Source organism: Moschus berezovskii, chromosome 5 (assembly GCF_049115385.1).
Source record: "Moschus berezovskii isolate FMDL1 chromosome 5, NW_MosBer_1.0, whole genome shotgun sequence".
Lineage (NCBI taxonomy): Eukaryota > Metazoa > Chordata > Mammalia > Artiodactyla > Moschidae > Moschus > Moschus berezovskii.
Window position 1 is genome coordinate 112,888,545 of NC_142464.1, and position 12,746 is coordinate 112,901,290.

Genomic DNA, 12,746 nt, shown 5'->3' on the forward strand with positions numbered 1-12,746 from the left:
TCTTACAGCCTGAAAAGTTGAACAGAAAACTGTCAGTCAGTTTACCAAGGAGGAGAGAACCAGCCAACACTCCTAAGAATAAGGAATCATCCCTTGTAAAGACCTAATTTTGAATCAGCTAAATTCACCAATGGAGTGGTTGATCTGCCACTGTCTGAAATTCCTGCTGGAAGTAAGATAAATCCTGTCTGGAGAAAGATCCCATCATTCAAAGTCCTAAGTTATTACTATGATTTTTTAATAACACTGTCTAGCATTCAATAAAAATAACCAGACTTGCAAACAGATAAGAACTGACCAAAAATAAAGGAAAAAAAAACACCAGACAATAGAAACATACCCACAAGATATTGGATATTAAAATAGTCAGCTATAATGAATATGTTCAGGAAATTAAATGATAAGATGAATCTGAGGAGATAACTGGAAACTATGACAAAAATAAAGTGGAAATTCTAACTAAAAACACAGTAACCATCATTAAGAATTCAGTAGATGGACGCAACTGAAGAGTGTGACGTGGAAGAGAGTCGGAACAAGTTATCTAGACTGAACTACAAGGAAGAAAAATACAGAAGAGCATGTTAGAGGCAGACAGCCGAAGGAAAAAAATCCAATAAACATAAAACGGCATTCCCAGGGAGAGCAGGAAGAGAATAAGCAGAAGGGATATTTAAAGAGATAAAGATTCAAAATTTTCAAAGCTGATTAACGATAGCAAATTACAGATTCCAGAATCACTACAGATTTAGTAAAAACAAACAAACAGGAAGTGCACAGAAACCCACAACCATGTTTAGGCATATTATAATAAACTGATGAAAACCAAAGAACAAAAGAAAATCTTAAAAGCAATCAGAAACAACTGAAATCAGAAACAAAAGATTTCTTTAAAAGTATTTAAAAGACAGCGAAACTAGGATCTTATACCCAATGAAAACATTCCTCAAAAATGGTGATAGACATTTTTAGACAAACAAAATCTAAGAAAATTTGTCAGTAGCAAATCTAAAATAAATAGAAGCTTCATGCAAAAAGAAATACTCCTAGGTGTACACTTAAAGATGCAGGAAAGAATCAAGAGCAACATAAAGTGTAAATCTAAATGAATACTGACTGCGTAAACCAAAAACAGTATCTTGTGGAGTTGCAAATGTATAAAGAAAGTGAAAGTGAAAGTCTCTCAGTCATGTTCCATTTTTTGCAACCCCATGGACTGCAGTCCATGGAATTCTCTAGGCTGGAATACTGGAGTGGGCAGCTTTTCCCTTCTCCAGAGGATCTTCCTAATGCACGGATCAAACCCAGGTCTCCCACACTGCAGGCAGATTCTTTATGTAAAATGCCCAATAAGAAAAGCATTTTTCCTCTGTGAGGGAGAAACGAATGGAAATAAAGCATTCTACTGTCTTCAAAGAAGGAATATATTATTAACATATGCTATATTTTGGCACACAAAGGATGCAATTCAAAATCTCTGAACCATTAAAATCACAGTAAAAGAATATATAATGAATAAGCTAAATTATTAGTATATTATATACTACATATTATATATAAAGTATATATAATATATATTACATATAAATTAATTATATATTATATATAATATAATATATACTATATATATAATGTATAACTAATAACTAGAGAGAGAAAATAAAAAATAATAAAACACCTAAACCAAAAGAAGATAAGAGAGGCAAGGAAAAGCAACATAGAACAGGTTGGAAAAACATAAAACAAACAGAAAGGAGACAGATTAAAAATCCAAATATATTACCATAAAGTTTTACATTAAATACAAATGGACTAAATATTAGTACTACTAAAAGACATAGTTTTTGAGACTAGATAAACCTTCCAGCTGCTCACTACTGCCCTTAACTTGCTCACCAGATTCCCCCTACTTGTTTCCATCTCCTGATACCTCCTTGGTATTATCCAGCAATATAGCTATCCACATGCTTCTTGATATATACACAAAATAATTTCCTGGAAAGGACTGGGCAACTAGAAAATTAGCTATATCCAAATAATCTTTCTTATGTAAAATAAGGAAAAAGACATATTTTTCAGAAAGCTGAAAAAGCGATACCACATTAATAACAATAGAAAGAATATTTTAAAATATAAAATTTATTAATAAATGGGGAATGACTGAAAATGGGCAAAAGTGGTCTTTTTTGGAGTGATGGAAGTGTTTTACAATTGGATTGTAGTGATGGGTGCAGAACTCTTAAAATTTACTAAAAATCACTGAATTGTTCTCTTAAAAATAATGTATGTAAACTATACCTCACAAAAGGTGTTTTAAAAGTTTCTATGAAAGACAACTCTATGAAGTAGGTATTGTTAGCCCCATTTTATAGATGAGAACATTGAGGGTAAGAGCTAATTCATGTGCCCCACACCAGGTGTGACTTCAGCCTTTCATACAGGGCACTCTGCTATCACTGCATTTCATGTTTATATTTACAATTTGGTTGTGCTCAAAACCACATTGTAAGGGAGGCCCAGAGGGGTGGGGAGTTAACTTACAGATGAGGACATGGAGGCTAGTATGGAGTATCACACCGGACAGAAGGCCCCACCCTACACAGAGTTGTACTCACTCTTCACTGAGGCTGCCAAGTTGGCCCAAGACTCGGTGGAGGATGTTCTCGTGGTCATCTCTCAGGTGTGTCTGTAGCAGAGTGGACAGTGCATACTCCTCCATCCACACCTAAACCCCACGACAGAGGGACAGGGGTCAACCTCAAGTTCATTTCATCCATCATTGCTTTGTCGGATCATACTTTTTGTTTCTTATTTTTAAAAACCCCTTTCTTTTTTGATTTAATTAATTTTCTCTTATGTGCTAAGTCACTTCAGGCGTGTCTGACTGTGTAACCCCATGACCTGTAGCCCACCAGGTTCCTCTGCCCATAAAGTTTTCCAGGTAAGAATACTGGAGTGGGTTGTCATTTCCTACTCCAGGAATTGTCCCAGCACCATTTCTTATATAATTTATCTTCTTATGACTGGCCTGTCATGCCACCTTGTCTGACATAGTTTCCATATGCACATGAACCTCGTTCCAGGCTCTTTATTTAATTCTGCGGGTCTGTCTGTACCAAGACATCACACTTTAAGTTCTACAATTTACAACAAGAGGTCATAGCTGCTAGCGCACGTCTTCCCATATTCTTTTGTACAAACTGTCTTGGCTATTCTTGGTTCCTTTTCTCCACATATGAATTTTAGGGTCTGTATATCAAGTTTGGGAAACAGCTTTTTTGGGATTCATTTTGTAATTAGATTGAATTCATAGACTTATTTGTAGAAATTGAATTTTCCCATCCATGAACAAAGCCTTTTTCTCAATTCTTTATCCCTTCAATGACATTTTATAAACTTCTCCACTGGACTGTGTCAGTCCCTCAGTCGTGGCCATCTCTTTGTGATCCCAGGAACTGTAGCCCACCAGGCTTCTCTGTCTGTGGAATTCTCCAGGCAAGAATACTGAAGTGGATTGCCATTCCCTTCTCCAGAGGAACTTCCCAACCCAGGGATCGAACCCTGGTCTCCTGCCTCGCAGGCAGATTCTTTACCATTTGAGCTACAGGGAAGTCTTCTCCATTAAGATCTTATAAACACTGGTCACATATATTTTTAGGCACCCTGTAGCTTTTATTCTAAAAGGGATCTTTATGTTATCACTATTGTTCTCTTCTACTGCTTTGAAAGTTACCTATTCTATTTCTGTTCTATCTACATTTAAAAATTTTAATGTATATTCCTGATTTCACAAATCCAAAGTTAATCAACATTTCTTTTACCTTAGGATTCATGACTGTCAGCACTTCTGAAAATTTCTTATCCATTATCAGCTTCAATATTATCTCTCATTCTCTCCATTTTCTCCTTCTAGAATTCCTGGAATACTAAGGGAGTCCCCCCAAGACATTTACATTCTATTCCCACGCCTCCTGCTGCTGCTACATCGCTTCAGTCGTGTCCGACTCTGTGCGACCCCACAGACGGCAGCCCACCAGGCTCCGCCGTCTCTGGGATTCTCCAGGCAAGAACACTGGAGTGGGTTGCCGTTTCCTTCTCCAATGCAGGAAAGTGAAAAGTGAAAGTGAAGAAGCTTAGTCGTGTCCAACTCTTAGTGACCCCATGGACTGCAGCCCACCAGGCTCCCCTGTCCCTGGGATTCTCCAGGCAAGAACACTGGAGTGGGTTGCCGTTTCCTTCTCCAATGCATGAAAGTGAAAAATGAAAGTGAAGTCGCTTAGTCGTGTCCAACTCTTAGTGACCCCATGGACTGCAGCCCACCAGGCTCCTCCGTCCATGGGATTTTCCAGGCAAGAGTACTGGAGTGGGGTGCCATTGCCTTCTCTGCCCGTGCCTCCTAACCTCTCACATTTCCCACCTCTTTAGCCCTCCATGTCATATCCTGAACTACTTTCTCACCTTTATGTCCTAGTTCATACATTGTGTCTTCAACAATATTGAATCTGATATTTAACTCATCCATTAAATTTGTTTTCATGATTACAATTTTCATTCATAAAAGTAGGTAGTTTTAAATATGTCATCTTTTTATGTTATGTCTTGTTTTTATGCTGGTAATTCCTGTTGTTTTCTTTCTTGTTTCAAACATACTTCCTTTGTAAGTGCTAATAGTCTCTTCATCTGAATTTCTTGGTGTCTGTGGTCTAAACTTGGTGCTTGCTGTATGTGCTGGTTCTCACTTATGGCAGATTATTTCTTGTGTGTTTTGTAATTCTGGATGTTAGCTCATCTTCAGTGTGGCTCTGTCTATGAAAATCTTGTGAGGTCCCAGGCCACACAACTGATGCACTAAAACGAATAGCAGAAACTCAAATCTAAGTCTGTCTCCAAAGCTCAAATATTTTCTAGGTGCACCATGCGCCTCCTGAGCTCACTCACATCGCCAGGGGAAACAAGCACTTAGAAACACGCAGCCGGGCTGTGTCACACCAGGGGCTCCGTCCTTAAGGGGAGGCGCCTTCACTTCCCCCAAGTCTGTAGTGTTTTCTGGAGATGGCCATGCTGCAGGCAGAATAGGGACAAAGCACAGAGGCTTTGGATCACAGAATAAAGCATCTGCCTGCAATGTGGGAGACCCGGGTTCAATCCCTGGGTTGGGAAGATCCGCTGGAGAAGGAGATGGCAACCCACTCCAGTATTCTTGCCTGGACAATCCCATGGGCACAGGAGCCTGGCAGGATACAGTCCATGGGGTCGCAAAGAGTCAACCATGACTGAGCGACTAACGCTTTCACTTTCACAGAGGCTCTCAGTGTGAGTAAGCAGCTTAGGCTTCAGTTCTCTGGGCCTTGTAATTTAAAGCACTTATACTTAATCACACAAAATCACACTGTGTTACCCAGAACTGTTTGTTAAAGCCAGTCTCATGCGTTTTGTGAGAGCTCTACAATAACCTGTCAAAATGCTTAGGAAACCAGAACACTAGAAAATTCAACACAGTCTAGATTCCCTAAAAAGTAAATTAACATTGTCACTAAAGTACATGGGCGTCTTTGATGTGCATTTAGAGAAGACAGATAAAGCTAGTAACAGGATCCAAAGATGGTCAAGAGTACAGAGATCATCCAACCAGATGGTGCCCAAAGTGGTCACACCATTTCTTTAACATTATTGAAGGCAAGTTCATGAATGTTTGAACTTAGAAGCAAAGAAGTTCAAACTTAGCTGCTTAGCTGCTTCCCTGGGCTACAGTGTTGACCCCGTTAAGTGCAACGCGGTCATTTGTGGTTTCCAATATGGTTACTATTGTTTCAAAGTTTCATTTACTAAGGAGAGAAAGGGAAAAGGAACCAACAGTCAGCACATGCCTGGTATGTGTTCGGGGTTTTAGAACATTGTCCTATAAAGGAAAAGAAAGAAAGAAAGTTAAGTTGCTCAGTCGTGTCTGACTTTGCAACCCCATGGACTGTCACCCATCAGGCTCCTCCATCCACGGGATTTTCCAGGCAAGAATACTGGAGTGGGTTGCCATTTCCTTCTCCAGGGGATCTTCCTGATCCAGGGCTCCAACCCAAGTCTCCTGCACTGCAGCCAGACTCTTTACCGTCTGAGTCACCAGGGAAGCCCTCCCATAAAGGAGGCGGGTTTATAAGTGAGCCAGGAGGTGAAGTCAACACCTTAGGCAAACACTGGTGTGCCACGGGGAGGGAGGCACTGCAGGTTTAAAAGCACGGTCAGAGAAGGTCTTGGGGTGAAGGTGGCTTGGGAGAAAGTCCTTAAGCAGGACAAATGAGGCAGGCACATGGGGGAGCTAGAGGCATACAAGGATACCAGGGAGGCTAGAGTGGAGTGAGAGGGGGGACAGGGTGGAGAGAGAGGGCGGAGGTCAGCTCCTGACATGTGGGGCCGTGCGGGGCAGGATAAGGGCTCTGGCTTTTACACTGCATGAAATGAGCGGGGAAATGAGTTCATGTGACATAGTATCTTTTATCAAATCTAATGTGCCAGGGGGTTATGAAATGCAGTTATTTTAGGTCCCATGCAGAGAGAAAAATCACTGCCAATTAAATTAAGAAGATCTCAGTTTTAGAGATGTGAAAACGTGACTAAATCTGCATCTTAAATATGAGTGGGATATACGTTCCCTCTGGAGAAGGGAGGGGTCAAGATGGCAGAATAGGCACCTCCTCCCACGGGCACATCGAAATTACAACTATCCACAGAGCAACTATTGATGAGAATGACCTGAAGAGCAGCAGAAAAAAATCTACAACCAGTGGTATAAAGAAGAACGGGAAGTTCCTATACAGCACATGGAGCTCAGCTGTGACAACCTAGAGGGGTGGAATGGGGAGGGGGCTGGAAGGCTCAGAGGGAGGAGATATATGAATACCTATATGGCTGGTTCACATTATCGTCCAGCGAAACTGAGACAACATTGTAGTGCAGTTATATTCCAATTGAAAAAATACCAGATTAAAAAAAAGAAGAAACCACAATGAGAAGGGTCAAAAGGACAGGGTCAGCATATAGTCAAGTCCCATAATTACAGGTGGGGGACCCCAAACAGGAGGATAATTACTATCGCATTGGTTCTCCCCAAACAGTGAGGGGTCCAAAGCTCCCCAGCCCAGGGGTCCTGCAATAGGAAGATGAACCCTAAGAATGTTTGGCTTTGAAGATCTGCAGGGCCAAGATTCGGGAGAGCCAAATGATCATGGGAAACAGAGATCCATCCTAAAAGACTGCACACAAAATCTCACGAAGTCCAAGACCCAGGGCAGAAGTAGTCATTTGAAAGAACCCTGGGTCAGATCCACCTGTTGATATCAGAGAGCCTCCCAGAGAGGCAGGAGGCAACCAGAGCTCCATCTGGGGCAGAGGTACTGCCAGCAGCCATTTGGGGGAGCTCTTTCTACCTCGAAAGCGGTGAAGAATTTGCCTGCAATGCAGGAGACCCAGGTTCGACACCTGGGTTGGGAAGATCCCCTGGAGAAGGAAATCACTGCAGTATTCTTGCCTGGAGAATCCCACCGATGGAGGAGCCCGGTAGGCTACAGTCCATGGGGTCGCAGCAGAGAGTCGGACACAACTGAGCAACTAACACTTTCTACCATGAGGACACATGCTCAGAAGCACTCTTTCTGAATCCCCGCTCTGGCTTATTAGCACAGGGGCCCAGCCTCGCCCAGTCCTGGGGCACCTCGGGTGAAGCAGCTAGCCAGGAAGGACACAAGCCCGCCCACCAGCAGGCCAACTGCCTTAGGACCCGTAGAGCCTCCAGCTGACCTAGGACCCGACCCTGCCCACCGACTGGTGGCCCTGTACTAGCCCCAAGACCAGCCTCACTCACCAGTAGTCCTAGTAATATTTTTTGGATATATCTCCTCAGGGGGCTTCCCAGGTAGCTCAGTGTTAAAGAATCTACATCCCAACCAGGAGACTTGGGTTCGATCCCTGGGTTGGGACGATCCCCTGGAGGAGGAAATGGCAACCCACTCTAGTATACTTATTTGGAAAATTCCACAGACAGAGGATCCTGGGAGACTGTGGTCCATGGGGTCTCAAAGAGTCAGACATGACTGAGCACGACCACCCACCCATGCCTCCTCAGGCAAAGGAAATGAAAGCAAAAATGAGCAAATGGGACTAAGTGAAACTAAAAAGATTTTGCACACTGAAGGAAACTATCAACAAAATGGGGAGGCTGCCCACTGAACGGGAGATATTTGCAAATGACGCACCCCATAGCAACAATTACCTTGGGTCCACCTGCATAATCAGGATAATCTCCCCATTGCAAGATTCTTAACCTACTTCCCATCTGCAAAGTCCCTTTGCCACGTAAGGTAACATTCACAGCTTTTGGGAGTTAGGATGAGGACATCTTTGAGGGGACGTTAGGCATCTTTCTGCCTAACCCAGCAGACTGGGGAGAAGCCGACACACCTGCATTAGAATGGATCACGCTTTGAGGACCACTATTCTACATCCTGTTCCAAATGTGTAACTAACAAAATCCACAATATTTAACAATTTCCCTGAGCAATGGGGCATGAAATCACCAAGATCTTTTACCTAGAAAATAGGTGGAAAATGAATTTTATAGTCTGGGTGTGTGTTTGATTTTCCATGAAGAGTTTTGTCGGTCCTTTTCTTCTCATGACTAAATATTCATCTCGACCACAGAAAGTTCATCTCTCATTTTCATCATCAACAAGGAAATATGGAAAGTGGGAGAGAATATGGATCTCTAAATATCTTATGGTAATTTAAGGCAATTAAATGATCAATCAGTAAATTAATTTTGGCATACACACTTTGAGAAAGCAGTCTTGGGTCATACTTATTTAATCAGTTGACGAGGTCATTAACCCTCCGGTTTGCTTCTTGCATGCAAAACTCCTCTCAAAATACTTCTGCACAAGCACAGGAAAATTCACATATGTGCATATGCTCACAAAGTAAATGAATAAAAAATAAAACTCAGAATCCAGGTACTGTCTGATATCTGCTTAAAATAAAAGATTCATAACTGGAGGTTTTGGATGAATCATGAGACTTTGCCTAATAATTTATCAGAACTGAAATTCTGGATTTTTTTCAATATCAATGTTATAAAGCGATTAAACAGATACAGTGCAAGGGGTCTTAGCCTGTATTTACCTGTGTTATCTTGCAGTAACCATGTAGGGTATTTTGATCCATATTTTTCACATGAAAGCTGAGATTCAGAGAAATTCAGTAAGTTGTACAAAATCACAGAGTTGCTGGAGGTCAGCTAACTGGCTAAAGTCACTCAGGCCATTAATGCCATTGTTGTTGTTTAGTCGCTAAGTCACATCCAACTGTTCTGTGACCCCATGTACTATAGTCCGCCAGGCTCCTCTGTCCATGGAATTCTCCAGGCAAGATTACTGGAGTGGGTTGCCATTTCCTTCTCCAGGGGATCTTCCTGACCCAGGGAACGAACCTGCATCTCCTGTGTTGGCAGGCAGATTCTTTACCACTGAGCCACCAGGGAAGCCCATTAATGGGGTTGTGTGCATGCGTGCCAAGTCGCTTCAGTCATGTCTGACTCTTTGAGACCCTATGGACCATGGCCAACCAAGCTCCTCTGTCTCTAGGCAACAATACTGCAGTGAGTTGCTATGCCCTTCTCCAGGGAATCTTCCCAACCCAGGGATCGAATCCATTTCTCCAGCACCTCCTGCATTGGCAGCTGGATTCTTTACCACTGAGCCACCGGGGGAGCCCATTAATGGGGCTGCTGCTGCTGCTGAGTCACCTCAGTCGTGTCTGACTCTGTGTGAGCCCATAGACAGAAGTCCACCAGGCTCCCCTGTCCCTGGGATTCTCCAGGCAAGAACACTGGAGTGGGTTGCCATTTCCTTCTCCAATGTGTGAGAGTGAAAAGTGAAAGTGAAGTCACTCAGTCATGTCTGACCCTCAGCGACCCCACGGACTGCAGCCTACCAGGCTCCTCCATCCATGGGATTTTCTAGGCAAGAGTACTGGAGTGGCTTGCCATTGCCTTCTCCGATTAATGGGGCTGCTGCTGCTGCTGTTAAGTCACTTCAGTCGTGTCCGGCTCTGTGCGACCCCATAGACGGCAGCCCACCAGGCTCCCCCGTCCCTGGGATTCTCCAGGCAAGAACACTGGAGTGGGTTGCCATTTCCTTCTCAAATGCGTGAAAGTGAAAAGTGAAAGTGAGGTCGCTCAGTCGTGTCCGACTGAGTGACCCCATGGACTGCAGCCTACCAGGCTCCTCCATCCATGGGATTTTCTAGGCAATAGTACTGGAGTGGCTTGCCATTGCCTTCTCCAATTAATGGGGCTACTCTGCTTCAAATGCAGGCATTCAGCTTCCAAGGTTAGAAGACTGTCTGCAAACCACAATTGTTTCTAAAAGGCCTGACCCTCCACTTGGGGAGCCAACATCAGAGGCACTTAAGATTCATCTGGTGAGCTTTCCAAACTGCCGAGGCCAGGTTTCCCTGCTTCCCCAGAGGTGGCAAATGATATGGCCTGGGATCTGGGATTGGTATGAATTGGAGGAATTCAGCTTCATGTACATCTCCTGGTGATCCGGTGCTAATTTCCAAAGCTACGTATTATCCCTGGAAATGCAGCGAAGTTTTCTTGAGCATTTGCTATGTCCCAGCTAGTGGGTTTTGAATAAGGAAGTGAAATAAGAAAATCAGGGCTGCTGCCTTTTAGGACCTACCAGCGACATACGCAGGAGACTACTATCAGTCATAGGACAACAGATGCAGTTGACGGCAGACTGAAATTAATTAGAAGGAGATCTAATAAACTGGATAGGCAGGTAACTAGACCTGTGCCCACCCAGAGGGAAAGGCCCTGTGTTTGCATGATGCTTCCATTTACTTTTTGGTAGTCTGGACAGCTCACCTTACTTTCTTTAGAAAATTTCTATCAGATACATACATTGAGGGTTTTTTGTAACTAATTGAACACTCAACGGAAAAAGACATGGTGTTTCTCATAATAAACACCTAGGGGCGGGCGGTCCAGGGCTGGGACAGTCAGCCTCTCTGCCCCACCCTCCTTCATCTCGTCTCTAAGTCAAAGGAAGGCCAGCGGTCCTCCAGTCCTCCCGTAACTGCTCTGGGCAGGAAGAACAGGGAATGCTAAAGAGGAAGATGTTTCTTAGCCACGCATGACCTTTGCATTAGTGAACAGAAGCTCCCTGCAGGTACTGCACCTTGTCTCATAGGCTAGAACTCCGTCAACGAGGCCACTTCTAGAAACTGGGATATTGAGCACATTAGTTTTGCAGCCTCTAGCATGCAGGAAAGCAAGAGAGAAAGGAAATGGGGGCATTTTCATGTGTCATATTTGAAAATCTGAGAGTTTTAATTTTTAAAAAATAAAATTGATGTATATTAGCTTCCTACGGCTGTTGTAACAGCACCACAAACCCTGTGGCTTCAAACAACACAAATTTAGCACCTTACAGTTCTGGAGGTGAGTCTGGAATGAAAGGAACAGGACTGTTTTCCTTCTGGAGGCTCTGGGGTGGGGGTGAAATCTGTTCCTTGCCTTTGCCAGCTCCTTGAGGGAGCTCCCATTTCTTGGCTGATGCCCACATCCTTCTAGCCTCTGCCCAGGACATCACATCTCCTCTGACTCTGACACTCTTCCTTCCCTCTTAAAAGGACCCTTGTGATTATACTGGCCACTCAGATAATTCAGAATAAACTTCATGTCCCCAAATCCTTAATTTAATTGCATCTGCAAGGTCCCCTTTGCCCTGTTAGGTAACATATTCACAGGTTCTGGGGATTAGGATGTGGGGGCATTCTTCTGCCTACCACGCATACTGTTGCTCAGTCGCTCAGTCATGTCTGACTCTTTGTGACCCCATGGACTGCAGCACGCCAGGCTTCCCCATCCTTCACTATCTCTGGAGTTTGCTCAAAGTCATGTCAACTGAGTCGGTGATGCCATCCAACCATCTCATGGTCTGTTGCCCTCTTCTCCTCCTGCCCTCAATCTTTCCCAACATCAGGGTCTTTTCCAGTGAGTCAGTTCTTCGCATCAGGTGGCCAATGTATGGTTTTAATGACGAAATAGACTTTCACTGAAAAAGAGGATTCCCCTGTGTGCAGCCCTCCCACCTCTCCCTCAGTCCACTCTCTCGAAGAATTACCTTCTGCCATTTACTTCTGTTGTTCTAATGAACAGGCTCTGGAAGTCATCTCCTGACTTCCTACACTGGGAGAGGAGGGGTCTGCTCTCTTCTCCCCCTCCCATCCAGCCCACCCAGCCTGCCGTTATGAAAGCCTGGCAACCAGAATCTTGGTAAAGCACTCAGCACAGGCACTCGAGGATGCTCAGTGAAAGAAATGCCTCATTATCCTTCAAAAGTGAATGAAAAACACAGACGCTAGACCCAGTTTTACAAAATGCCACACCTGCTTTTCCTGCTCTAGGAGATCCTGGAAGAGTTTCCACTGCTGGCTCCGGAAGCGGTCCGACTTCTGCAGCTGCCGGGCGGAGTTCTCCTGGGCCTCCTGCCTCAGGTATTCACACTCTGCCTGGGGGAGGTCGGTCACACGCGGGAGCGTCTGCAGGAACAGGATGTCCGCAAACTTCCGGAACGTTTCCATGGTGCTGCGGTACAGCTCCTGAAGCCGAGAGCCACAAGACGGAGTTACAAGTCCTGGTCTCGCCCTGGACAGGGCCAAGGTCTCCCCACAAGACACAGAGGCAAACCAGC

The 12,746-nt window shown here is 44.0% G+C and overlaps 1 protein-coding gene across 4 annotated transcripts in view; it reads right to left on the bottom strand.

Moving 5' to 3' along the window:
• The window catches only part of EVC (EvC ciliary complex subunit 1), a 90,803-nt gene that overhangs the window by 17,649 nt on the left and 60,408 nt on the right, over nt 1-12,746 (bottom strand). For all 4 annotated transcript variants that reach the window (XM_088836478.1, XM_088836477.1, XM_088836476.1 and 1 more), the window contains exons 12-13: nt 12,442-12,654; nt 2,616-2,725 (exon numbers count right to left, since the gene is read on the bottom strand). In XM_088836478.1, the coding sequence (XP_088692604.1) occupies nt 2,616-2,725; nt 12,442-12,654 (323 nt within the window). The remainder of the gene's footprint in view (nt 1-2,615; nt 2,726-12,441; nt 12,655-12,746) is intronic.